Source organism: Dromaius novaehollandiae, chromosome 5 (genome assembly GCF_036370855.1).
Source record: "Dromaius novaehollandiae isolate bDroNov1 chromosome 5, bDroNov1.hap1, whole genome shotgun sequence".
Classification (NCBI taxonomy): Eukaryota; Metazoa; Chordata; class Aves; order Casuariiformes; family Dromaiidae; genus Dromaius; species Dromaius novaehollandiae.
In genome coordinates this window covers 56,097,044-56,123,939 of record NC_088102.1, presented here as the reverse complement: position 1 = coordinate 56,123,939, position 26,896 = coordinate 56,097,044, and the positions used below count along the sequence as shown (strand labels likewise).

The 26,896-nt window shown below is 37.5% G+C and overlaps 2 protein-coding genes across 5 annotated transcripts in view; one reads left to right on the top strand and one right to left on the bottom strand.

The window, feature by feature from the left end:
* METTL15 (methyltransferase 15, mitochondrial 12S rRNA N4-cytidine) overlaps positions 1 to 7,578 on the bottom strand; it is a 90,787-nt gene extending 83,209 nt beyond the window's left edge. For 2 of the 4 annotated variants that reach the window (XM_026121797.2, XM_026121803.2), the window contains exons 1-2: positions 7,457 to 7,578; positions 5,304 to 5,583 (exon numbers count right to left, since the gene is read on the bottom strand). In XM_026121797.2, coding sequence (XP_025977582.1) covers positions 5,304 to 5,567 — 264 coding nt within the window. In that variant the 5' untranslated portion in view covers positions 5,568 to 5,583; positions 7,457 to 7,578. Of the gene's footprint in view, positions 1 to 5,303; positions 5,584 to 7,456 lie in introns of those variants that run through there. The other 2 variants (XM_064512883.1, XM_064512884.1) reach the window with 2 other exon arrangements.
* Positions 7,579 to 7,737: 159 nt separating this feature from the next.
* The window catches only part of KIF18A (kinesin family member 18A), a 46,521-nt gene continuing 27,362 nt past the window's right edge, over positions 7,738 to 26,896 (top strand). The window contains exons 1-9 of the mRNA XM_026121785.2: positions 7,738 to 7,880; positions 8,859 to 9,252; positions 9,928 to 10,085; positions 11,217 to 11,321; positions 12,216 to 12,326; positions 17,575 to 17,772; positions 23,824 to 24,000; positions 24,811 to 24,885; positions 25,089 to 25,195. Of these exons, the coding sequence (XP_025977570.1) occupies positions 8,925 to 9,252; positions 9,928 to 10,085; positions 11,217 to 11,321; positions 12,216 to 12,326; positions 17,575 to 17,772; positions 23,824 to 24,000; positions 24,811 to 24,885; positions 25,089 to 25,195 (1,259 nt within the window). The 5' untranslated portion in view covers positions 7,738 to 7,880; positions 8,859 to 8,924. The remainder of the gene's footprint in view (positions 7,881 to 8,858; positions 9,253 to 9,927; positions 10,086 to 11,216; positions 11,322 to 12,215; positions 12,327 to 17,574; positions 17,773 to 23,823; positions 24,001 to 24,810; positions 24,886 to 25,088; positions 25,196 to 26,896) is intronic.

Sequence of the window (26,896 nt, the reverse complement as noted above, 5' to 3'; positions counted from 1 at the left end):
TTACACAGCTGTGATCTGAAACCTAGTTAGTCTCTTTGTAAATTCACAACACACACCACCAGGGAATCAGGTACAACAAGAATGACTGAATGGGTGGTTTGTACATAGAATTACATGATCTGCTGAAACAATTCTCACCACCACCACCCCTCTCAGTAAAAAAGTGTGTCCTGTAATTTCCAGAATGTCTTCAGAATTTCTCTATATTAATTTATTGCTTTCTGCAAACTCCAGTGTCTTTTTTCCTCTTTTACAACAACTTGCTTATCTTTCTTGATCACAGTATAAATCACTGTGCTGCTATGTCAGAAAATTAACTTCACAATTTGCATGCAGAAAAATAGTTCAGTAGGTTTCCCATTAAAAATAATGCAGCTATTTCTACAATAAAAAGATCATCTAAATCACTTGCTTTATGCCATTGGACCTACTTTCATTTTGTAACTTAAGTAGGTTAAAATGGTATAAGCAATTACTCTGTCCACAGGGTGTTCAGACTGACAAACTTGGTATTCTGGGATTTTACTTGTTATACCCTACAAAATACTTCATACAACTTGAGAACTTAAGAGTTCATTTTTCCAAGTCTCCTTTCAAATTTCTGTTCATTTTGGAAACTCTGCTGGCCACTTAGATTTTGAGAACCTTTAGTGTAAATTCCAGTCATAATTATTTGCAGAGGGCTTCAGAACTATTTTAAGTACGTGGCCACAAGCACAGTCACATAACTATCTATATACCGTGGTACTTGGAAACTCTTCTCACAAAGCAGAAGTCCACTCTGCAGGGTACTACACAGAGGAAGCTTATTTTTGTCCCTAAGAGCTTGCATTCAGTATAAGAGGGAGAAAAAGAGAGAGAGAGAGGAAAAAAAAAAAGACATATAGCCAAGGCTACAAAGAAACTAAGACAACAAGATCAGAACAACAGACCATGCTTTTCGCACACCAGCAGTCTATCTCAGCTCCATTTGATCAAGTGTCACCCAGTACTTGACTAGCACTAAACAATGGGAAATGACTATATTCCAGATCGACGACATCCAGGAGTGGCAACAGAAGCAGGTGAAAGGCCACTTTCTTCAAACTAAACGCAGACCTCACACAACACTTCAGTGGCGAAAGACCAACGTGAAACCTCCATGAGCAAAGTCTTATACTTCCTCTTGTTATTTTGGAGGGCCATGTTCATATCGCCTCAGCTGAAAACAGAATCCTTCATTTGACATTTGGATGCATGAAAATAGCAGCTATTGAGAAAACAATGAATTACGTACCTGGAAGACTGAAAGAAAAGCTCATGGCAAAATTGGATGTTTTTAAGCACCTGCCTCTTTCTAAAAGCTAGAGATTCTTTACATATTACTTCTAAGAGAAAGAGGACATCCTTTCAATGAAAGCTGGGGAGGAAAAAGCATCTGAATAACTCTATGAAGAATCAAAGAGGATGCTTCCTCAAAAAATCCCAACTAACTGAAGATGCTGTGCAATAAGATCTGTTGAGGGAAATTAACTGCATGTTTTTTTAATACAAGTTAACTTAATTGGCTAAAAAGAGCATTTGATATCAACTGTTTTTGAAGAACCACTTAAAAACTAGATAAAAGTCACAGTCTTGTCATTCTTTCTTTCTCACTCCAACTTTGATCACCTATTTCATGCAGAGACATTAAAGAAAGTTTGCAGAGCTATGATAAATCAAGTAATACACCCAGAACTCAGTCTAGAATAGACAAGAATGGAGATACAATATCATATTTAATGCAAATCCATAGGCGTTATCAGATTACAATTTTCTTCATTAAATCTGAACACAATATAGTATTTGTTCTTATTCTAGAAGAAGTGTATTTGTATGTGCCATCTGTGCTGGAGCACTAACAAAAATAGTTTCCTAAAGATACGGAACTTGTAAGAAACTTAGTTATAAGGCCCTAATAAGAACAATTAAAATTCCAAAGTTTCATGCTCTGGCATTCATATTAGAACTCACTGCTAATGAAATTCTTTTTCACATTACTCTATCCCTATGACATGGAAGACATTAATTAAAAGGCAAGTGAACGATGCAAAGGAAAAATTACGAAAAAGTAGGGTGAAAATTAGGAAAACGTGCTTGTGAAGGACAAAGACATTCATTCTAAAAAGGTACACTTGTTTCTTTACTACGTGTAAATCTCACAAGAACAGAGAAAACTCAAGCTGCCCAGACAACTGAAGAAACTGTTATCAAGCACACATAAAGAGCACTAGTGGACTGAGAAGACTAAAATGTAGTTTAGTCAATAGAGTAAACTTAAAAGAGGAAATTACTTGTGTGTGGATTTACTGCAACAGTCCTTTCATTGAGAAGTGAGCTAGATTGGTAAAAAAATTCTACAATGTGCTTCCAAGAAAGCTCTACCACAGGGACTTAGTAGAAACAAGTGCTAAAGCAATAAAAGGAGACTCAAAGGTAAGTGGAAATACTACTCCTTAAATCCCTGACAAACAGATTCTACAAAAGAGATAACCAACAAGAATATCCAATAGGGGGGTACTAACATCTTTACCTCAGCTGTGACTCACTCTTTAAGCATCATTTATTTTCTCAGGAACCCCTATAAGTAAAATGAAAACCCCTTTCACTGACCAAAACCACAGGGAGAATGCTGTCCTCCTAATTGGATTTTCTATATATTGGCAACTTCTTGTCTTAGGACACTACAGGAAATAAAGGACCATATCAGCTTTTTTATAACAAAGAACTGTGTTAAAGCTGAGCACAGGAAACCTCCACAATGTAGGAGGAAAGCAAGCAGAAAAACAAAATGGAAGATCTGAACATTATAGGTATAGAGCATATTTTTGTCATCTTCCTTGCCCAACCAAAAAGAGAAAAAAAATTTAGACTTTGTAGTCACGATCATTACCTTAAAAATGCAAATTGATGCAACAGTCCCAGTTCTACATGTTAACAGAAACTGTAGCAGTGTTCATGTCAATGAGAGTCAGTCTCTTCATCTCTATTCAAAAATTCACTGATGATGCTTATGCTAGCAAAACTTGATTAACACATTGCACTCTTTTGTGCATGGCTTATTTTCAAAATTGCGGACTTCAAAAAGCTTTAAGATTCAATATTGACTAGTACTGCAAATACATGGTTTACTCCATCTTAAAAACAGAAGTGCTGTTACCATTTAGCACTTACAGTTAAAATCTCAGGGAAAAAAGTGGGATTCTGTGCCTAATAACTAAACTTCATCCACCTGCAGTAGCAGTTCACTTTAATAACCCAATAAATTTCCTTGGAAGGATTTCCTCTACATTTTGCAACAATACTAAGTAACAGAAACCGCAAAGCTAAAGTGAAATGTACAGTTTAAACATAAAGGATTCCCACTGAATAAGACTAAGTATTACTCTACTCAAAACCAGAATTCAACATCCTTTTTCCAAAATAATAATAATAAAAAAAAAGTCCTTCACCAGGAAACATTCACTGAAACTATTTTAAGATATATAAATTTGTTTAAAAATACCTCAGCTAATTTACGTATTGCAAACAGGTTAGCCCCAGGTTAGCTATTATAAATGCTTCTGTCCAAGATAACACGCGCTCTCTCTCACGTGTGAGACTAGTGGTCCATTACTAGCTTAGAAATCTCTGCAAAGTAATGTACAGAGACCTGAAAATTGAGATGACTAATAGCAATAATTAAAACTTAAAAAATCTCAGCCTACTAATAAGCCATTTTACAGTCATAATTTTTTATTTAAAAATTCTCAAAAAGTCCCTTCAGTGACAATAAAATTACTGTCCACAGTTTATAACCAGGAATGGAGTTTCTCTTGCAAGATGCCCCTCCCCCCATCTTTCTTTTCTTTTTTTTTTTTTTAATCAACAACCACAGTTTAAGAAATAGTCATCGTCCCCACCAGCCTTCTTAATCCTTATTTAACTACAAACTTACAGAACTGAAAAAATACTTTACATGTAGTGTCCTAATTTATATATTCATTTAATGTGGGAAAGTTTCATTCACAATTCTGGAGGAAATCTGAACTCAAAGTTCATTACATATTTCACTAACCCGAGTATCTTCAACAGTAAGACACATGCAAGAGCATTGCTTATGTTACAAGACTTGTGCTACTGTGATTCTCTCTGGTTTTTGAAACACTTAAAATGATACATTGACTCCCAAACAAGAGAAGTTCTCACAAGACAATGCAATGAGATTTGACTGCAACTTTTTTGAAGCCTGATTCCATTTTGAACCTGATATATTCCTTTCCCATTCTTGGATGATACTGTTTCTCAGTTTTCAATTAAAAAAAAAAAGGCAGTATACTACATTTTGAACCTTCTTCTTGACATACCATTCTTTCCAATAAACTTTCACAACCTTCACACAGATAAACCTACAATCAGATTCTATGAAGCTAACAAAAAGCACCAAATTCAAAGATAAAACACTTGAAATGTGAAAAATATTTAACTTGTAGATGAAATCCCTTCATCTTATTATCAAATTTAAGAACCCACAGATGAAACACAAGTTCACTGTGTATGAGTTCTGCAAAGGGAGTGCATAACAATATACCTACATTGCATAGAAGTACATCTTCATTGCGTACAACAGTACAGGATAGATATATCAACACTACAGCGTTGAGCTAACCCAGACACCAAAGACTATCTATACACTGTACCAAGGCTGAATTAGAAAGCTTATGATACTTCCATGCTACTGATACTAAACTACTGTTTGTACCTTATGCAGTCCATTTATAATTTTAAATATCTCTACAGTGCACTACATCATGCAGTAAAGAACATATCCTCAGATAATGTAGTGCCCCAATCCCCTAAATCCATGAAAATAAGCATCTCAGAACAAGGTATGACAATGATGTTTAAAACCCACATACTTACTCGCCATTATACAAAAATGGAGAAAGCTGTTCACAAATCAATGGCATAACCACAAATGAGAACTCCCTGCTACTATTAGTAATTAATACAAACCTAGGAATGCACAAAAGCAATCTAGGAAAACTAGCACAAAAGCAAGAGATTATTAAAACTACAGTAAGTATTTGCATAAATAATGTTTACTTTGTGATTGTGTATTTTATTGATAGCAAATTTCTATTATTTTAAATTAAAAAATTAATCTGAATGGCAAATCAATTTAGAAGATAAAAAAGATGTTTAAAGAGCATTGCTATATTTCTCTAACTAAAAGTTATCCCTACACTGCACAGACTTTTCTGGACTGCTACTGAATCTTAACTGTTAATTATCATTTAACTCACCTGGCCAGACTGTGGGGATAAGAAATTAACAACTTCCTCCAGCATCACTGGTATATGCAATCTTTCAAAATTTTTGTTTTCTGCACTTTGAGGCAACTCTTCAGTTTCATGTTTTTGTAGGGTTTCTTCTTTTAACTCACATTCAGAAAGTTGTTTTACCGAAGAATGGATCCTTCTGGTGAAAGTAACTACATTTATTGAGCTCAGTTCTAAATTGCGTAGAAGCAAACATTTATAAACTTGGCACAGACACTGAAATAACATTTTGGAGTTGGTCAACCTAGAAAAACAATAGATGTTTGGAATTATTTTAGAACAAATATTTAAAAAATAGATATGTTAAAAAACTGGAAATGCTGCAAGAATACTGTTAGGTATCCCAAGACAGGAGGTTCCACTGAAACACCATGTCAGCAAAAATTTAATCAAAATCTCTTACTTTAGTCTGTTTTCAGAAATCTCAAGGCTATCTAGCCATCAATCAAGCTCAAGCCACAATGGTTTACTTTTCACAAACACCTTCCTTTCTTTTTCTTTGGACTTTAACAGTGTTATAAAGTTTTGGAGTTGATAACACTAAATGACAGTAATCTAAACACAAGTAGAATACTAACTTTACTTTCAGGTTGTTCCTCTCTCTTTTTCAAAAAGTAACAAGATACTTGAACGTTTAAACAGTAGCACTCTGGTGGCTAAGTTCTCTGTATTTCTAGTTAAAACAGGAACTCACAAATCAAGCACTGCAACCAGATTTAAAATAGTACTATAATTGCATAGTGTTACAATTAACATCTGTATAGTAAATACATTATCTTTATCACGCATTATGTCTTGTAATTAAAAACACCATCCAGCACATCTAGAGGCAGGAATCTCCAGAGAGAGAACTGCTAACTCTGACTGCTATTGCTAACTGAAACAGTAGTCTAGTCCCTGGAAATATCAGAGCTGTTAGCTACATGTGTTTTTAAAGCACATCTTTTAACTACCTGAGAATTGATGATTTTTTCCTATGCCAAATGATCAAAAAATAAGTCCGTGACCTACCAGTAGAATATTGTATTAAACAGATTTTACCTTCCATAAAAAAAAAAATTAGAACTTAGTTTAAAACAGGCAATAATAAGACTTTGTTTACAAGTTTTCTTTGTTTCTTTATGGAACAGAGATCTTTTGTAATACTACATTTCATACTTGCTCTTGCCATGCAGGAAAGTTGCAAACATCAACATAAGACCATTTGAAAATATGCCATCCTGTATTTAAGCCATTAACAGATGCATAATCTTATTTACCTATCACTTTTTTTTTTTTTTTTGCATATTTTGTTTAGATTCAGCTAGCCAGAGGTTTTGCCCATTTTGCCTGCACAGATAGGAATGTGCTGAGTCATCACTTCCGGAAAGTTACACTCTCATAGTACTTTAAGCCCCAATTGGGCACTAGGTCCCCTTATTTTAAATTTCAAAGCATGCATCATCTTACAGTCTTGATCAGTCATACCCTGCAATGAACCACAACCTCTCTGTAGAGATTATTGCATGAAGAGGGAAAACACACACAAGTATGACTGAACCACTTGCACACTTGGTCACATGGAAAGCCTCAAAAAGCGTTACTAATGTTAGCGACACAGGCCATTTCACTTGCACCTGTTACCATTCTGAACAACGCGTCTGTCTGTTTGTTTTTTAATACTGTGAGAAATAAACACAGTTTTTTCCCATTGCAAGCGTCAAGTGGCATCCGGGCGCAGCGCGGGCCAACAGCCCGTGGCGGGAGGCTCGTACCGAAGCGGCGGGCAGCGCGGCGAGGGAACAAACTCGAACCCGTGACGCCCTCGGCAGTGGCCCCCGAGCAAGGGCGCGCACCCAGCGTCCCGCTAGTGCCCGCTCTCCGCCCGCAGCGGCGGAGCCCTGCCCACAGGGGCGGCCGCGGGCAGGGCAAGGGAGGGGGCCGCCCCAGGTCCGGCCCTCGCGGGGCCCCAGGGCGGCCGGGCCTCGCCGAGGCTGTCCGCAGCGACCCCCGGCCCAGGTTCCGGCGCCTTCAGCTTCCGCCGCGGCTCGCCGCCCCCCACCACCCCGACGACGCGGCCGGCACAGGCACCACTCCCCACCTCGCGGCACAGCGAGGCGCTCCCAGCCCCCGCGTACCTCGGCGCTGCCGCGGAGCAGCGTCCACCTCAGCCCGGCGCCAACAACTCCGCTCGGGGCAGCCCCGCGCGCCGCCACTCTAGGGCGCAAGAAACGGGCTCGCCCCCCGCCACGGGCTGCGGGCGCCCCGGTAACGGGCGCCTACAGCCTACACGCACCCCTTGGGGGCGCCTCCGCCTCACCGGCCCCTGCAAGCGCCCCCGGCTCGTGGGACAAACGGCCGCGGGTAAAGGACAGCAGCGCCCCGCACCCGCTCCCCACCGCGCGCTTATCGTCGCGCTGTCGCGCTGCTGACGTCACGGCAGCGGCAGCCAATAGGAAGGCAGGGGGAGGCGGACCGCCCGTGTTTGAATTCAGCGGCTGGGGCTTGGCAGCGGTGGCCGTTTTTTTTTGCTGAGCTGCCTGCGGCGCGCGTGCAGCAGAGGTGAGGGGGGCCGGGGCCGGGGCCGGGGCCGGGGCCGGGGCCGGGGCCGGGGCCGGGGCGTGTTTCCTGGTGGGGTGGGGTGGGGTGGGGTGGGGGTCGGCGTGGCTTTGCCCCGCCCGGTGCTTGGTGCAGCCCTGTCCGGGCTGGGCGGTGGCGCGGCGGTGCCCCCGCGGGAGCCGTGCTGCCGCGGGCCTGGGGCGAGCGGGGAGGCCGAGGCCGAGGCCCAGGGGGCAGGTGGGGCCGGGCTGCGGCTCCGCGCGGGCGGTGCCGCTTCACTTGTCCGCCGCCGCAGCGGCTGGCTAAGGGGGGAGGTTTGCCCCGAAGCTGGGAGCGGTGCCCTGGGCGCGCTATATTGAGAGCCTCTGTCGCGAAGGTCCTTGCGTGCTTTAGTGGCTGAGCAACCCCTGTTGTCAGTAGGAAGGACCCATTAAGAGGAAAACTTTATCGGGCTTCCCTTGCTGAATTTGGTTCAGTATCCTGTGCAAATTGGGCTGACCTCAACTATCCTGCTTTAGCTATCCGTTTAAATCTACGTGCAGTAGGATTAAATGGATATGCTAGAGAAAGCAGAGAGGCTATTCTACAACATGTTTGTGTTTTGGTGAAGGACAAGAAAACCATTAGGCTAGGTCTGCGAAGACTGGCATCATATGCAAACTTGCTCTGAAGTAAAGGAAAACTGATAAGTATTTTTTATTGCTGTTGTTTTTTAAGCAGGAGAAATAAGCTTGTGGACTTCCTAGGGAACTGCTGTCCAGCTTTCTTGAAGCTGTGCTGAATTCTATGGTGAATTAAGGCACCTTTTCAGGCCAGCTGAACCACTTTCCAAAGTTGCGTGAGCACTGCAGCAGTCCATAGGGCTAAGTAACAAGGGCTGAACAGGTCCAGTGCAGGAACAAGAAGCTAGAGAGCCTGAGACAGCTAATCCAAAGGCTGTATTTGAAATATAAGGCCCTTTCACTTTTTTTGCATTTGCAGAAAAGTTTCAGCTGTGTGATCTGAGAAGTTCTTGGAAGCAAAAAGGGGGAGAACAGGACTATCGTTATGTCTGCTGCTAAAGAAGAGGATGTCTGTAGTCATGTGAAAGTGGTGGTCCGTGTCCGTCCAGAGTCTCAAAAGGAAAAAGATGGCAACTTTAGCAAAGTGGTTCATGTTGTAGACCAGCATATATTGGTCTTTGATCCAAAGGAGGAAGAAGTTAGCTTCTTTCATGGGAAGAGACTAGCCCATAGGGATATCAATAAAAGAAAAAAGAAAGATCTTAAGTTTGTGTTTGATGCAGTTTTTGCTGAAAGTTCATCTCAGTTGGAAGTTTTTGAACATACTACCAAAAGCGTACTTGATGGCTTCTTAAATGGATATAATTGCACAGGTAACTTTTTTCTATTTGTCTCCTTCAATTCATTAAAAACCTCACTAAATTCTTGGAAGTTTCTACTATTATATCCAGATGCCTTTAAAAAGATTGATGTTTAAATATAACATCTTGTTTTAATTTTATAGAAATGGGAGGCTGACTTTTTTGTTATATCCTATAGAAAATGGGATAGCTATACTCCATTTTGAAAATGAGTTCATGCTAAGGTTGTGATATGCTTTATAATTTTATCAGAAATACAATGTATAGTTGACCCAAGTACTCAAGAAAGTTATTCAACCAGAAGTGGCTTTTCACTGAGTGTGGTAACGTATTTTATGAACTTCTCTCTTTGAGAGCTTGTCTTTTTAATTAGCAAATAGAACGTTGTGCAGAAATGTGATATCTGCCTGCAACAGATCGATTGCTTAGGGTTATGAGAGTAAAGAAACAATATTTTTTCATGTAAATTGACCGTGAATGAGTTTTAAACTGGAAATCTGAGCATAAATGTGACTCTGAAATAGCTTTCTGATTATGATACTAAAGGGAAAAGTCTAAGAAACTTGATCAGCTTATGAAACAGCTATGCAATATGATAGAGGTATGTGAATGTCCATTTGAATTTTGTATTCCTGATTGTCTTACTGGTATAATAGCATATGTTCTTGTTTTTTAATGAAAACTCAGTGCTCGCCTATGGTGCAACAGGAGCTGGAAAGACTCATACAATGCTAGGCTCCCCTCAAGATCCTGGAGTGATGTATTTAACCATGATGGCACTTTATAATTGCATGGATCAAATAAAAGAAGATAAAATATGTAATGTTGCTGTTTCTTATTTAGAGGTAAGCTGGTTCCTGCATTTAGTGTGTTATTTTCAATAAAGCGTATTCTTATGAACAGAGACTAGTTTTGGGGGTTTTCTTTTTCTTTTCTTTTTTTTTTTTTTTTCTCCTAGTCAGCCATTCTGGGACTTGACAAAACGAGTTCTTGAAAGGAATGGAACAGAACTGTGCTGTGCAAATTTTATGTTATTTAGAGACACCTGTTAGTATCATAGAACAGGCTGCTCGAAAAGGACAATCTCTTCTAATATTTTTTTATTAAATGCTCATGTTTTGCTGATCAGTTACATCCCTTTGAATATCTGTTAATGTGTACATGGAAATATCCTTTCAGGCATGTGTTTCAGGACTTAGCAATAAAGTCTTGTAAATATTGTGAAATCCCACCACTCTATATCTGTTTCCTTTTTAATTATATTAATTTTCAAAGCTTTTAGATTAGTGCAACTGTATTTTAGATTTGACAAACAAAACGATTAGAACTGCTATGCCAATGGCTAGTGGTCTACAAATATTCCTTTCATTCTTTGCTGTCAGCCTCTCTCTTTTTCCTTTATCTTTTTGCATCAAAGTCCTGCTTTGGCGTGCCAGCTGTGTTGCTGTCATGCAGAAGCAGCAAAATTAAGTTATGGTTAACTTCTAGCTCCTATGAAGTCATAGTGGAAGTAGTTGTTATTTGACAGTGGAGGGGAAGAGAGAGGAGGAAAAGGTATGTTTTGCCACATGCTATTTCAAGTGCTTCCACAGGCCCAGAAATGAAATATGGTAATTAAGAATATTAGCCGAAGTGTATTTGGATTAAGAAATCTTGCTGTACTATGTATTATGAAGTCTAGTAGGGGAATATAAATGCTATATATTCACACTTGCTCCAAAAATTATTCAATTTTTATTTACTAGAAAGACTGACTGCCATTTCAATGGCTCAAAAACATGCACAGTGAATACATTGAATATTTGTCTCAAGTTCAGTGAAGGAAAGCTGTTTGGCAAAAATTATACAGAATTAATTTGTTACTTTATCTTAAATAAGTATGAAAAAAAAAAGCATAATGATTTCTATTTGGTTAGGCTTAATCCTGTCAAGTGAAGTAAGATATTTTTCTTAAAAGATTGATTTGCTTTCTCAAGGTCTACAATGAACAGATTCGTGATCTGCTGGTAAACTCAGGACCTCTGGCTGTTCGTGAAGATGCCCAGAAAGGGGTAGTAGTTCAAGGGCTAACATTGCACCAGGTATGTAAACAGATCTTGAAACTTAGTAAGCCTCCAACACATTTGAGAAAGTGATGAAATTCTCATACATCTGTGGAAGCTGGATACTAAATAATAATTTCCTAGTGGGCTTTTTTGTGGCAATAATCACCAGTATCTAAGTAACTTGCAAATCTAATGAATTCATTATTCAGAAGCAGGTTGTAGAAAAACTCCTGCTATTCAAATACGCGTGTTTATAAAAGCATCCAGTCCTTACTGTCGAAAGGGTACCATTGATGTGATGCTTGTCTTCAGGTTGTGGATGATTAGCTTTTGACTAATACATCTTAGCACTTCTTAAGAAATTTTCTGCCTTCAGTGCCACTATGAGTGTTCAGCACCTTTGCAGATCTCTTAACTGCATCTCAATTTTTTTATTTGTAACTTTTTTAAAATAAGCACATCTGAAAAGTTTCATTTTCAGTGAATTTTCCAGCTCAGCACAGCAGTTCTGTGGCACAACTGGTGAAAGAATTCAGTTTTCCAATCCAGAAATCAACTTTCACAGACCTGACTTTCTCTTTCTTGCAGCTTCTTTGTGCATGTTATATGCTATGTGGCTTCCAACTTTTGCGGGCATGGGATAATGATTTTACAACCAACAGTCTCATCAGTTTGGTTCACTCTTTGGACACAATGCTTCCCAAAACCCAGGTCTTGTGGGGAGTGGGGGGGGAATAGTATATTTAATGCATTAGTACAAGAAAGATTAATTAATGCATCCGTAATTAAGACTTTCTTGAACTGTGGGGAACCTTTGTAGAATGTAAACTTTTTTTAATTCTCCCTTATATATTTTTGGAATCAGTATGAAATCTGCTATGTTTAATGAAAACTTAAGATAAATTTCCCCCCCCTGCTCTACACATGAAGCCTAAATCTGCAGAGGAAATCCTTCAAATGTTGGATTATGGAAATAAAAATCGAACGCAACATCCTACAGATATAAATGCCTCCTCTTCTCGATCCCATGCTGTCTTTCAGGTAAAATGATATAGCAAATATGGTGGTCATTTTTTTGGATGTTAGTTGTTGTCTAATCTTGGATACAATGAAAGGGTGGGTGGGTGTTTTGTTTTTGTTTTTTAACTGTGTCTAATTTTATTTGGATGGGAGGAGATAAATGATTGTTCTTTTTTGACTTCTCATCCTTCGTAACTGTGTAAATGTTCATAGTGATCATACTTGACAAAGCGAAATCAACAAAAAGCTTTCCAGCTTTTCTAGCTTTTTTTTTTCCAGTGCAAGCTAATATTCCTTAGAAGAAAGATCTTGTTCTGCAAAATTGTAATTTTGAGCTTTGAATATGCTTCCATAAATTGAAATATTCCTTGTATGTTACTTTTTTTTTTTAACAGATCATTCACTTCTTTATTCCTTCTACTTTTTGATATCTTGTTCACCATTTTTCTAGGAAAAATGTTTTATGGGGTGCAATTACACATCCAGGTATAAGTTGAGTATCTCAAGTGGTACTTTCCCATCATGCTTATTCTGGTTAGTGCCGATTTTCATGCTTAAATGATTTCAAAATATCTGAGCATGACCAGAGTTTGCATGCATTATAAAAGTCTGCTGAGATTTGAGACTTCTCCAGAGATTATTGCTGTTTGCAAACCATCACTGTATCCTTCTGACTCCTCTTAAATACAGCCCGTGATATAAAAAAAATTAAAAATAGGTCCTGTTAGCTAAAATTTCATAAGCCATTTGCTAGTACACATTGCAAAGCACACTATTCTTTGTATGTTTTCATTTATATGTCGCTATTCTGAATCGCAAAATATTTTAAAAAAAAAATTAAAAAAAAGAATTGAACTCTGGTCCTTGCATTACAGCTCTATTATTATTTGTTCGACAGTTTTTAACTCTATCTACAGACATGGGCAATGCTTAGTAACTCTATCCAAAGCTGGTATTTCAGCATAGATGACAGTAATGTAAGTAGCTATAAAGTTAGCATTTTATAGCTTTACTGTCAATATTTAGAAAAAAGATCAATAATGGACAATAGATTTTCTATATATTCTAAAAAAAACATACAAGGGAGCAAAAATCATTCCCACCCTAAAAGCTTTTGTGTTGTCTTATTTACCTCAGACTTCTATTTGAAAATTCCTTTTTTCTTTTTTTTTTCCCCCCCTTCCTCTGCAATCTTGTCCTGATCTATATCAGCTGTTACATAGCATCATGGTTGGACGTTTGAGGCAAAGACTCGCACAAAGTTGTTCAGTTTGAGAGCTGCATTGTTGTTTGTGTGTGTGTGTGTGTGTGTGCGTGCCATCTTTTAATAAGATGCAAAGCAGTGGTGCAGTGGCACAGAATGAGATCAGCACAATAAAGGGAGAAACAGAAATCCACACAGTTCACTAGCTGGACTGTCTTACCTTATCTCCCTCACCTTTACTTGGCAGCGGAAAGCTCTGGATTGCTTTATCTGGCAAGCTTGGCAGTCTTTTGATTTTGTTTATGAAAGTGACAAATAATTAAATTAGGCAGATATTGTTGTCTAATAATATCTTTACCAAGGCAATCATGTGAATAGGGATGCTGGAGAGTTTATCATCTTCAACCTATATTACATTTATTCTTGCAAATTGATCTTAGTGTAGATATATTTACTTATTAGCAAAAACTGCTTAATCACCAGATGAAATAGACTGACAAAATTAGTGTCTTTGTATTTTACTGCAATTTTATTTGAATGTATCACCAAATATTCCATTAGTATATTTTTAAATTAAAAAGTCCTAAATATGATTTAATTCATCATTTTAAACTACCCCCAGCTTACAGGGAGCAAAAATGAACCACATATGAATGCTTACAGGTGAAAGAATTGCTTTCTTTTTAGTGATGTAAGTAAAAACAGAAAACTGAAGATTGTTGTATTGAAATATCATATGAATAGCAAATATCTTGTGTGTGTATATATAATGTATATTCAGGATGCAGCTTATTTGCAATGCATTGACCTAAACAAAGCTGGTATGTTTGTCTGGTTTGGTAAATGCCCTTTAGATTATGTACTCAAAGGAACAGATCTAGTTCTTATATATAAACACACATACTTCAAACTGGTTTGATTCTTCGAATGGCTAATATATTATAAAGTAGAAATAACAATCCTTTGAATGTTTGTAAAATACTATTAAACTAAGTGTCTGACTTTAAAAAAGCAGAAAGAAGGATATGCTTATGCAACTTGGTTATACATAAAGCCTTGAATTTTTTTTTTCGTTCCACAGATACAAGTTTGCCCAATTAAGTGACACCACTACTGTTAAATATACAATCCTAAAGCTGGTTATTTTTCTATTTGAGCTTGTAATAACTGACAACGCAAACAATTTCATCCTTTCTGGACTAACCTCTCTGGGGTTCTTTCTTTGTTTCTCTGTGCCAGTGTAGTAGTAGTGCCCAGCAGAGCAGCACTGGTTGCATAAGGTGCACTGTCCGTCTCTTAGCCAGTCTTAATATGCAGTTGCAGTCAGTTAAATGGCATGTTTGGCTGAATTTGATAATCATGGACAGATGCCTTGATACTATAACTTCCTCATGAAGACCTTTCAGCATAAAGATGAGATTTTGGCACGTCACAGCTCAAAGAAACATGTTCTGCTTTGTACTCAGTAGTCTGTCCTAATACATAGTTAATTCACTCTGTCAGATTGATTCTGTTTGAAGATGATGTCAGCAGACTACTGTAGTTAGCCAAAACTTTCTTTGGCATTCTCTGCAATATTCCTAATCCATTTAGTCCTTGTAATGAGAAATTCCTGACTGTTTTGGGATTTATTTTGTCTTTTGAGATAGTCTGTCAATCGAGATATTTACTTGCTTTCTCTTAAATGTGCTTTTCTGTTAAGTGCATAAATTATCACTAAAAGTCATGATTACTTCTGTCAGAAAAGAAAGTAGATTGTATATCTCGACTGTATGTCCTATATAAATATCTACTAATATGTGTTGTCAATGGAAAAAATAAGCCAGTGCAGCCTTTGAATAATAACTTCATTTAATGGAGAATGTTTTTTAAGCTGTTTTCACTGTTTTACTTATTTGGGAGGGAGAAGAGATTGTTATTTATAAGAAAGTATATGTAAATAAATGCATACTATAAATATTGAATTTACACATGGCATTTAAGTAGAATTCACTTGCAATTCATTAAACCCAGTCTAGTTAGCAACTGGAAGTTTAACAGATGGGTGGAGAGTTCGGAATTTAATGAGTATTAGTGTGTTAATTTTTTATTGTTACTATTATTTTGGAGGACACGAATTGACTTGTTATGAGGAATGACATGACTTAGTAGCAGCATGTCTAAGTAATGTGAAACTGTGATATGACCTAAATACATATGCCCTTGATGCACTTGTCTCCAGGGTCAGGTATGTTGGGCTCTAAGACTTCCACCGCTGCTCATGATATTCTTGTATTTATTTGCTATTATTAGATAATACTGCACCAATATGAATGATACTCTCTGAATACCAGTGGGTATAAGACTTCAGTGTCTGCTGACATTTTAACAGTTAAAATAGTTTAAACTAAGCAAATTTGCAACCATGCAGTTTGGAAAAGTGGGGTCATGGGTACAAGAAGCATGTCTTGGCTACTTATCCCTTACTGCCTCTTTGGTTCCACAGATATAAATGAATGGATATCCGTACTGCTGTGTTGGTTCTTTGCTTCCCTCTTTGTGGGTTGTTTTGTTTGTGTTGTTTGGGGGGGGGGGGGGGGGGGGTCTTTTTTTCCACCATTTTTCTCTCATTCTAAAGGTGGCTCTTATTTGTAGACATCAGTTATCTTTAGGTTGGTTTTGTTTTTTGTTGTTAGCCCTATCAGTGTAGGACATGTTCTGGAACTGACTCGGGCAGTAGCAAAGTCTTGGCCCAGGACGTTTTTAGCTGATTTTAGAGATGCAAGTTTTGCGTTATTGTACCGTCTGTCTTAGGTTTGAAGTCTCTATATAGGTCAGGTAATTACTTCATTTGAAAGTAAAATTCTGAATTGCCACGCTGTTCTGTTAAGTGTTCTGCTGATGGACAAAGAAATAGAAAAGATTCTCCTTTGGGACACTTCCTGTATCTTTTGAACTTTTTATAGATGCTTGGATCATACAGTATAGTCTGGCTGTCACACCAGCTTTCCTTACTATAGTAATGGTAGTTACTGGGTTCTGGTAGAGTACTCCTAACTTGAGATAGCTCCTTTACAAAGACAAACACAGGGAACAAATGTTTTTTTCCATATCTTGGTATACTGGCTGCACTAGAAATAGTGTAACAGGACTTTCTGGCTCATTTGATAGAGAAGCCTTTCTTGGTATGTCATAAGGCTCCTATTTTCATTAATTGGCTTCAGTCACAATACTTGTCAAATTAAGCATTTGCTGTGTGTATTAAGCATTGCTGTGAAGACTTTTCTCATAGCCATAAAGATACAGAACTGGTGAGATATACTAGTACGACAACTCTTTCTTAATTCTCTGTCAGAAACACTTAGCCTTGCAAGTGGCAAGGTACTCAACAGAAAAGCGGAAATGTATAGACAGTGTTGGAAAAGTAAATGTTAAGTAAAAGTAAGGATAACTAATTCTTATTATTGACTCTATGATTATGCGCTGCCCACTTTGTCAGAAACGTGGGTAAGGACACCTTCACTAGCAAAAGGAAACAAAAGCATTTTGTTCCTCCTGTATCTCCTGTACCTTGAAAACTACAGGAAAGAAGGGATGAGCAGGAAACAAACAGCTACAGGAGTCTCTGCTCTTTAGAGGACTCTGGCATAGCATGCAATTTCACAGGAGTAAATGAGTATTGTACTGCATTAATGGTGGATGAGTCACTTGCTGAAAGTCCAGCCTTTTCCTATGACTATCTTATATATATTTTTATGGCATACTGTTAATGATACCTTTAAAAAAAAAAAAAAAAAACCTTTTAAACTTGAAAACATAGTAGCATGATGTATGCTTCCTGCCCCCTCCCCCAAGTTAATGCCAGATGAATTGGAGGTAAGTGTCAAATGACTCTCACATATATCCTTCGGCCATCCTCCCTTTTGTTGTTAGCTATGCATTGAAAGGTTTAGCTTGGATCCCCAAAAGGGGATAATAAGCATCTCTGAAAACACTTGATACTGTAAGATTAATTTACTGCTTATAATAACAAGAGATTGGTTAGTGGTTACTCTTTAATTCTTTTTCCTTTTTTTGTGCTTGCAGATTTATTTAAGGCAGCAAGATAAAACAGCGAGTATTAGTCAAAACGTTCGCATCGCCAAGATGTCCCTTATTGACCTGGCAGGATCTGAACGCGCCAGCGCTACAAATGCCAAGGGGGCTCGTTTTAGAGAAGGAACAAATATTAACCGCTCTCTGCTAGCCCTCGGAAATGTCATTAATGCCTTGGCAGATCCAAAGGTATGTACTGTTTTCCCATAAGGTCTCCACTTTCTAATTGTTTAAAAAACAATTTTTTAAAGAGTAAATATCAAATGTGGCACCATTTCTTAAATCTTTTGACTCTTACTTTATCTTCAGAATGTATTCCTAAGATATTCTTATAGAATATATTAGAAAATGTTTACATATCAGGTTTTCTCTTTTTAAAAATACAAAGTCTCTGTAGACTTTGATTGTGAAAGTTGCAGGTTGAAGTTTTCAGTTGCTGAATCACCTGATGTACTTTAACTTTTGCTACATTAGCACAGGTGCTGAAAGTAATTTGCACTTGCAGTAGAAACATTTTATGAGGATCCTTATGTACTTTATCTCTGATGATATTGGTCTCCCAGCCAGCATCTCTCTGACTCCTTTAAGTCAAAGGTTACTTAGCTGAACTATAGGTAGTTCTTTTGTGTAAAAAAAATATTGGAGGAAAGTGTCCCAGTTTTGGTTATTTACACTCAGGAAAAAAATGCTGAGGCTTTAAACACTTTTAAATGCTTTGGCATCTGCCTGTTACGGAGTACTCATAGAGGTGAGTAAGTTTTGTTTTTGTCTTGCAATCCATAAGCCATACATATACCATACATAAACCATACATATGGTTATGATTAGAAAGGTTTTGCCCTCCAGTTATATGTACTCTGCCCCTCATCTTAGACTGTCTCCTCCAGATAGATAAAAGGACTGTCTCAGAATTAAAAGTATTTCTTAATGTTTCAGTTATCTATTAAAAGTATACATTTTTTTTTCCACTTGCTACAATAACTAAAATTAGGCTATGATATCTAATTGAAAATCATGTTCTTCATATAGTATTCCTTGTAGGCTCTCCTTGGTGCCTACAGAGTGAGAGAGGGCATTCTGTCTGCAGCTGGCAGGGGGAGTTGATGTCCTACTACAGTTTCTGCCTGTAGTGCTGTAGATAGTTAATTCAATATTTTATTATCTTGTCTGGAGAAATTCTCTGTTTACTACTTTGTTTAAATAATATTAAGCATCTTTTAGGTAAAGGTGGGGTAGATATTGCCTATCTATTCCCTTCTGAAATATAGCCATGTTAAAGCCTGAAGTCCAGGAGAGCTCCCCTTGAATAAGGGGGATTACTTTGTTTATATTTTTCACATTGTTGCTTTCCCTTATGGGTTGCCACCATTTTCTCTAGGATAGCTGAATGAAAGAATCTTCTTGAGAAATGGTTCTCAAAAATAGTGTACAGCTATCTCAGGATAATATCAAAGATGAACATAACTGCTTCCCCCACACCCCCCACCCCTTTTTCCAAAATCAAGTATATTTGGAGAGGGTTGCATAAATAAATTGCCTACTGAAGACAAAGATGTCAGAAGCCGTGTTGCCTCTAATCTTAAGGGAGGAGGATTTTGTAGGAGAAAACAATGCCTATCCAGAATTTACACTGTTAGATAATGTCTGATGTTTCCTGGTTTTGCAAAGAACAGATTTATTCTTTTGGCATTTTAAGAACACTTTAAAATGTCCTATTGGGTCAGATCAATGTCTGCCAAACCCAATTTTCTATTTCTGACAGTGTCAATAATAAAGTTAGAGCTCGCAAACCTGGTCACTTTCTGTGGCCTGTTCACCTTGTATTCTCCCTGACATCTGAAATTCTTGTGTTAGGGATGTTAGAAGGTACATTCCCACCTAGTTGTTTCAGTATCCATGTATGGGCTGGTCAGAGAAGATATTGTTTAATCTGTTTTTGAACTTGCTTCCACTGTCTGCCTCTTGCAACTTGCTGTGGCAACAAGCTCCAGAAGTTCTCTAGCTACTGTGTAAAGAACTACTTCCTTGTAATCTGATCTCCCCCTAGTTTCACTGAGTACCTTCTAGTATTTGAGGATTTGGTGAATTCATTTCTGTGGGGGTTTTATTGTTTCTTATGAATCGCAAATCTGACAGTTGTTCAGATTCATGGCACTCCTTTATTCAACAATCTTTCTTTTGATTCTAGAAAGAAATAGAAAGCTCATCTCTGGAAGCAGTCTTTCAGAAGAGGGGCTTGCATCTATGTGATCTGTGGATTACAGAAATATTTTTATTAGGATGATGGAACTGTGGAGCACAACTGAGGACCTGTTTACTTTCATAACCCATGATTAAGAGACATAACTTTACTTTTGTTAATCTGCTTTAAATTTGTGAAGCACAGCATGTAGCTTGTACCATAGCAGAATTCCACTGCTATTCAGTGCAACCCTTAGTGTGCTAACCTCTGAGCTTTGTATTCCATTATGACACTAAAGTATTTCTAAACTACACCTATGTTTTTTAAACTGAAATTTCTCAATCAGGCACATTATAATAGGAAGGACGTAGCATCATCCTTTTCATAGCTGGGTTTTATTTGCTGTTTTTGTTGTTCTTTTGGGTGTGTTTATGGTTTCCAAAATACTCTCTAATGAAACTCATGAGGTTGATGTATTTTGATATATTCTGATCACATAAATATATTTAAAGGAACAGAACTGGTGTGCAGAAGAAGGAAAGTGGATTTAGCAATCTCTTCTTGCCTGTCTGTCTTGGGTTGCTGCGGGTCCAGAGCTTTGTCAGTTTGATCTGGTCCCATCCTGTAGCTGAATTGTAAAAACCCAGGATGGGGGAGAAGAAGGTATCATTTTGTCCTACTTGTGACTTGTGCTTCGAATTCCTCCTTTTCTTATGACTCTCAGCCATATAATGCTTTTTGGTAGGTAGTGTGAAGGGTCAGGAATTTTGACTTTCCCTGCTGTGGAATCAAGCGACTGCTCTGAGCAGGACAGCTGCTATGCAGAACTTAAGGAGTGGGAGGAAAAACAGAAACTGAGGTTTAAGTCACTGTCTAGTATGTTGATTGCATTTATTGGCACACATGAGAAAGTAAAATCAGAACACAGGAATAAGCATGTGCAAGAGACTATTTTCAAATCTTCATGGGCTTATAAGCAAGTTTTTGGTTGTCCTTTGAAGTATGGAATAATAATGTAAATTACACAACGTACTGTACTTCAAAACTATGGTAAGTATTCTAGAACTGTTTGGGATGAAATAGTCCGTTCATCTAGACCAAAACTCTAATCTAGAATTGAACTTTTCTGCTGCATTCATAAAGTTTGCCATTGTGTTTCTTTCATACAATTTCTCGCCTGGTTATTGGCAATGAAATAAAAGAGCTCTTTGCCCTTAGAAGCCATCTTGTTCAACTTGTTTCTTACTCCTTAATACTTGATGTCTATGTTACATAAACCAGGTGTTTTACATGATCATATAAGTTAATGTATAATTTTCCAACCAGCTTTATTCATTTGTTCATTTTCTTATTTGTTGGAGGGGAGCTTTGTTTTGGGTAGAGGTGATTGCTCTCCGTTGAGATAACAGAAAGCATTTTTCTGATCAAAAGGAAAAAAGCCACATATGATTCTCGGAAGTATTTTGGAGAGGGTTTTTTTCCTTCTCCTTTCTTGTTCAGGATAAGGTCTATAAACTTAATCTGACTCATCTTGCATTGCACTCTCAATAGCGTGAGAGAACTGCAGATCTGAAATGTGTGTTTAAAAAAAAGTGACAAATACTTCCAACAAGAGGCTTACACAAATAAAAGAAATATGCCAGTTACATAGGCATAGTTGCTTTCCTGTTTCTCCTGCAGTTAATTCATTTTTGTCTTTTTAAATACTTAATTACTGCAAGCTACTTCTCCTTGTCCTTTTCAAGTCGAGATTGGTTCCCTAAAGTATATTTCAATATTACTGCTAATGTTCTCACCTGTCTGCTAAGGTATATTCTTCTTTCCAGTGTTGTCATCTTACCCTTGTATCATGTCCAAACTTGTCTCATCATTAAATCTCATTTATGATCTTTACTTTGTGCTTTTTCCTTTGTTAGTCAGGACAGCCATGATTTTTCTCCTTCAGTTTTCTAGATAATGCCTGTGTTCTTTTCGTGTTCTTGTCCCTTATAGCTTATTCTGCCTATAAACTAGCTTCCTAACAAGCTAGATTGAACCTTTCTTTTTCCTTTGTTCTTTCCAAAGAATTTTCTTTATTCAACAAATAATGATAATTCTTTAAACATTGGCCCTATTTTAGTATTTTGTTGGACAGGATCTGGGATGTAGGCGGGTCTTTATTTTGAAATCTGCTGAAGAAAAGCAATACAAAGAAAAGCAAAGTAGGTGAGCTGTTTCATGTGTTTTATGAATGTTTAGTACCAAAAATTAAGGAATCCAGTAAAATATATCAAGGCAGGCTTAAAGATATCTCAGCTGAATTAAAATGAATATACTTAAAGTGGATGCTAAAATATTTTTCTTATTGGTTCCAGTTGCTGCCCATTGTTGTCTTATAGGCCAGGAAAACAAGCATCAGAGTATGGATTTATGTAAAATAAAACTTTAGTAATACCTGGGTGTATTAGTGCCTGAGGAGGGGGAAGAAAACACCTGGGCTCTCTAGAGAATGTTACAGAAATCTTACTAAAAAACAAACAAACGAACAAAAACCAAGAAAACCCCTGCCTCTGTGCCCCCCCCCCCCCCCCCCCCCATATTTTCTGTTCCGTAAGTATTTTCTTAGGTGAATGAACAGGAAAGCTTTTTTTCCTCTAACCTGAAATAGCTCCCAGGGATATGACTTGGCTTTGTGTACAGAGACTTGCAAGTTTATGGAGAGGTTTCATGAGAACTTTCTTGATGCGTTGTCTGCCAGATCACATAAATGTGAGGACTGATGGTAAGGGACATGAAGAGCAGAGTAGGATGTCTCCGTCAGCAATAGTGAACTGTTAAATCAGCTCACTTGCAATACCGCCTCCCCTTTAGACTGGTTGTACAGTTGCTTGAATCGAGTCAAAGGGGTGATCCTACCCTCTTCTTGCCTTCAACTACTTATTTTCACCTCCATGCTAGCATTGGCTAGCTTTCATGTAGCCATGTGAAGAATCAAATCAGGGCAAATGGTCTCTGTGACAAATAATTTGGGGAGGGGGGGGAGCAGGGGGAGAATGTTTCTTGTGTGAGTGTTTTCCTCATTGTTTTCAGAGTGATTTTTGTGTGTTCTGTGTGTGTTTCGTGGTTGTGGTGGGGATGGTGTTGCAGCAGTAGTGAATTAGTCCACTGATTTGGCTCACTGCATGGCTATGCATGGCTATGCAAACCCTTGATGCTAGCTGAAGGGAAGGAGTGGGAACAATTGTGTAAGAAGATGACAAAACATTCTGAACTTTGCCAGAGTCAAGTTCCTATGTGACTGTTGCCTCCAGCTACACCCTTTTTGTCCTTTTGGTTGGTTATTGGGTTCCACCTTCAAATATGCAAGGGGAAAATGATCAGAGCTTTAAATTTTCCTTCCTCATGCCAAAAAAAGGTACACAGTCACCACTGTCTAGTTGGGAAGGGAGGGAGAATTTGGAATCTGTACGTAAGTTTTTTCCTGTTGACTTATTTGGTGTAGGATTTGTGTTTTAATGGCCTCTGTCTTGTGAGATGGAGATTCTATAGATGGAATTGAAAAAAACTTTACAAAGCAGGTGTTGGGCTGCCCAGAGATGTGGTGGAGTCTCCATCCTTGGAGATACTGAAAACCCAACGGGACACAGTTCTGGGTAGCCTATTCTAGCTGATCCTGCTTTGAGCCGGGGGGGGGGGGGGGGGTGAGGGGGGTCGACTAGCCTATCTCCAGAATCCCTTCCAACCTCAATTCTTTTATGATTCTATGAACTGAGAATAATTTCATGTAGTTTTTTTTTCTGTTGGTTGCACACATAACAAAAATAGTTGTTAAATACCCAGGCTTTGAACAATAACTTGGCCAACGTGTGTGTTATAAATGTATAAAACAGTTCTAAGAGATTTTATAGAGGACACAGTTTGAGATGTATGTAATTTTGAGGAATATTACTTACATAAATGAAGAGTTCTAAGGCTGTTATGTTTTGTGGTATTGTTCAAATGCTAAGCAGATATTTTAAGCAGGTCAGTATTTAAAATACATTTACGTAATCAAAAAAAATACATATAACTCTTTCTAGAGCAAGAAACAGCATATTCCTTATCGAAACAGCAAGCTTACTCGTTTACTGAAAGATTCTCTTGGAGGAAATTGCCGAACAATAATGATAGCTGCCGTTAGTCCATCTTCTAAGTTCTACGATGATACATACAATACTCTTAAGTATGCAAACCGAGCAAAGGATATTAAGTCTTCTGTGAGTATTCTGGTATTTGCTAATGTTTTATCAAAGTATGCTATTATAGTACTAAGAGAATGAGTTCTTTCTTTTTTTTAATTAAAATTTCTTTCATCTTAATATATAATATTACTAATATTTCATCAAAGAAGGAGTATTACTGGGACTATGCCTTAAAAGGCTAGCCGGCAGTTTGGAAGAGTTTGTTTCTGTGAGCCTCAAGTTTTGAACTAATAATCTCTTAGCTCATATAATTCAGTCAGCTTCAGTATCTTAATATTCCCAGATGGAGAATTGGGAAGTATGTCACAAACATCTGAGCAGTTGTACAAAAGCCGGACTAGGTTAGTTACAGGTAGAATTCGGCTGGAGCTAGTAAGCTTGTTTATATTGATGACTGAAAAGCTGCTGGGTGTCCTGTCTTCTGCTCTCCAGTATTCAGATTCTGTTTTTCATAATCTTGTCTATTTCAGCATCCTATTTCCTTTGCATAATGTGGAGTTGACTGTTTCTTTGATTAAAGATTATTTTTATAAAAAGATCCACAAGGCTTACTTTAAATGATAAAGTTAGTTCAAATAAATGTAAAACTTGCTTGTGTGTATAAATGTTATCACTTTTTATTGTGCTTTTGAGAGAAATTAGATGAACAGTAGATTACTACAGAAGCTAAGAGAACCATAGTTTTGTGCAAGTCAGCAATATATTCATCTCCTTTCTCATAATACAGTACACATAATTATGCATTACTTACATGTAGTGTAAATATTATGCAGGGAAAAGTGAAGGAATCTTTTTAAATTTTAACTTCTTTCTATTCTTTAACAGTTGAAGAGCAATGTTGTTAGTTTGGACAGCCACATAAGCCAGTATGTTAAAATTTGCAATGAACAAAAGAAAGAGGTATGTCAATATTTTTTTGTTGTAAGTTAGAAAACAAAAAAGTCTTCATGGGATTGAACTCCTAAGACAAGTGTTCTAATATTCCTGTATAGTCTTGAAAGAAAAAAGTGTATTTTGTATTTTTAAGCACAGAATGATGGTTTAAAAACAAGTTGACAAAAGCCAAATATATAATACAACTGAAAGGTACTTTTTTGTTTAAGATCATAATGTTGAAAGAGAAACTGAGAGAATATGAAGAGAAGAAAGCAGCCATTCCTGAAAATCATGGTACGGCAGTACTTTCGAACCAACAAGAGGAAATACAAAGGTAAATCGATCCTATTAAGGTCCTGCTTTAAACCTGGAGTTTGCATAATTTGTAGCAGAAATTTACTTTCTTTTCAATATTGGTTTCATCATTGTTAACGTTGCTTTATTTGGAATAGGTGTGACTTTGCATAATTGTTGTTTCTTTTCAGGACAACTTGATAATGGATTTAAACTGAATAGTGTACATGTGAGAAAGTATCCTAATCTCAACTTTCTAGGCAAATTATAGAGTAAAACACTGCAAGAGTAATTATGTACTCTGATCGTCAAGAAGCTGACGTGATTCACTCTGACATCACAGTTTAGATCAGTGGTGAAGGTCTGGCATCTCTAGCTACTTCCTTATTAAGAATATACTAGATTGAGAAAAACGCAACAATGTCAGAGTGCTTTAGATTATATCTATTCCCATCAAATTTTCATTACAGCTGTTGGTCTCAGGAGTATTTATTTGTGATAGGGCATTGAATCTTACTAAAAATTATGAGATTCACCAGTGAGCATGTGGTTATTAAAATGCCTATGTACTGTGTGGGGTTTTTGGTTTTTGTTTCTTCCTTTTCCTTAAGCTTATCTGTGCCTTAATTGTTGTAATGATGCTAAATTTCACAGGGAAATGATATTTTTGTCCCAAGGCTGCTATCAGTATTAGTGTGCAAGTGAAATCCTACAATAACAACACTTAGTGCAAGCCTTCTCCTAGCCAAAGCTCTGCAGGGTTAAGAAGTTCCTATTTCAAAAAACTAAAGATTTTTGGGAAAATCTAGAATAACACCCTTCTTTAATTTCACTTGCTTAAAGTACTATATCATAATGTCATAATATCATAATCTGAAGAACTAAAATGAAAAGCAAGTTTTATAAATTCTTTATCCTATTGGAGCCAATATTTAAGCAATGTTACTATAAAATGATTGAGTCACCTTGACTTGTCATATCTGATTTTTCACTGTTATCTTTCTATTATAGGAAGAACCCTCATCTGAAAGCACTGTCTTTTTTAAAAGAGAACTTTCAAAGCTAAAGCGTAAAGACATAGTGGTATCCTACTAGATAGAAATGAGATGGTGTATGTGAAAAGCTTAGCAGCAAAAATACTCAGTGTAACTCTTGCCCGTACCTGAGGGAGGTACAGAGCTGGGATAGGATCATTCACTAAGGTGTGATCAGGAAGACCACTGACAAATTGGTGAAAGTTCAGCTCTGAGCAATAACTGCGAGCCAGATAATCAAAGAACCAGTGAAAAATCCTAAATAGCCAAACAACTGCTCTGTATGTAGACTAAACAATATGCTACAGATAGAAATTGAGCAATAGATGTATGATATAGGCTAGTGTTATATTTGGGAGTTTTGTAATTAAAAAGAAAAAAGTAATACAATTAAAGGGGAAAAAATTTGAACATAATTTCAGAAAAAGCTTCCTGATACATCCGTCTATAGAACAACAGTGCTGATATAAGTAATGAAAAATAATACTTTTCTGGTAGGAAACTTATGTTCATACCACAAGAAATGTGAAAATATCTTACAAGTAAGAGAAACTTGTTACACTTTTTTAAAAATTATATTATTAAGAAACTTGTTAAGATCTAGACTTTTAAAACAGAGGTATGACATTTGGGGAGGGAGAGGGAAATATTTATAGGCTGTTTTAATGCTCCCAGAAATAGGTTACCAAATAGAAATTGACTCTTTA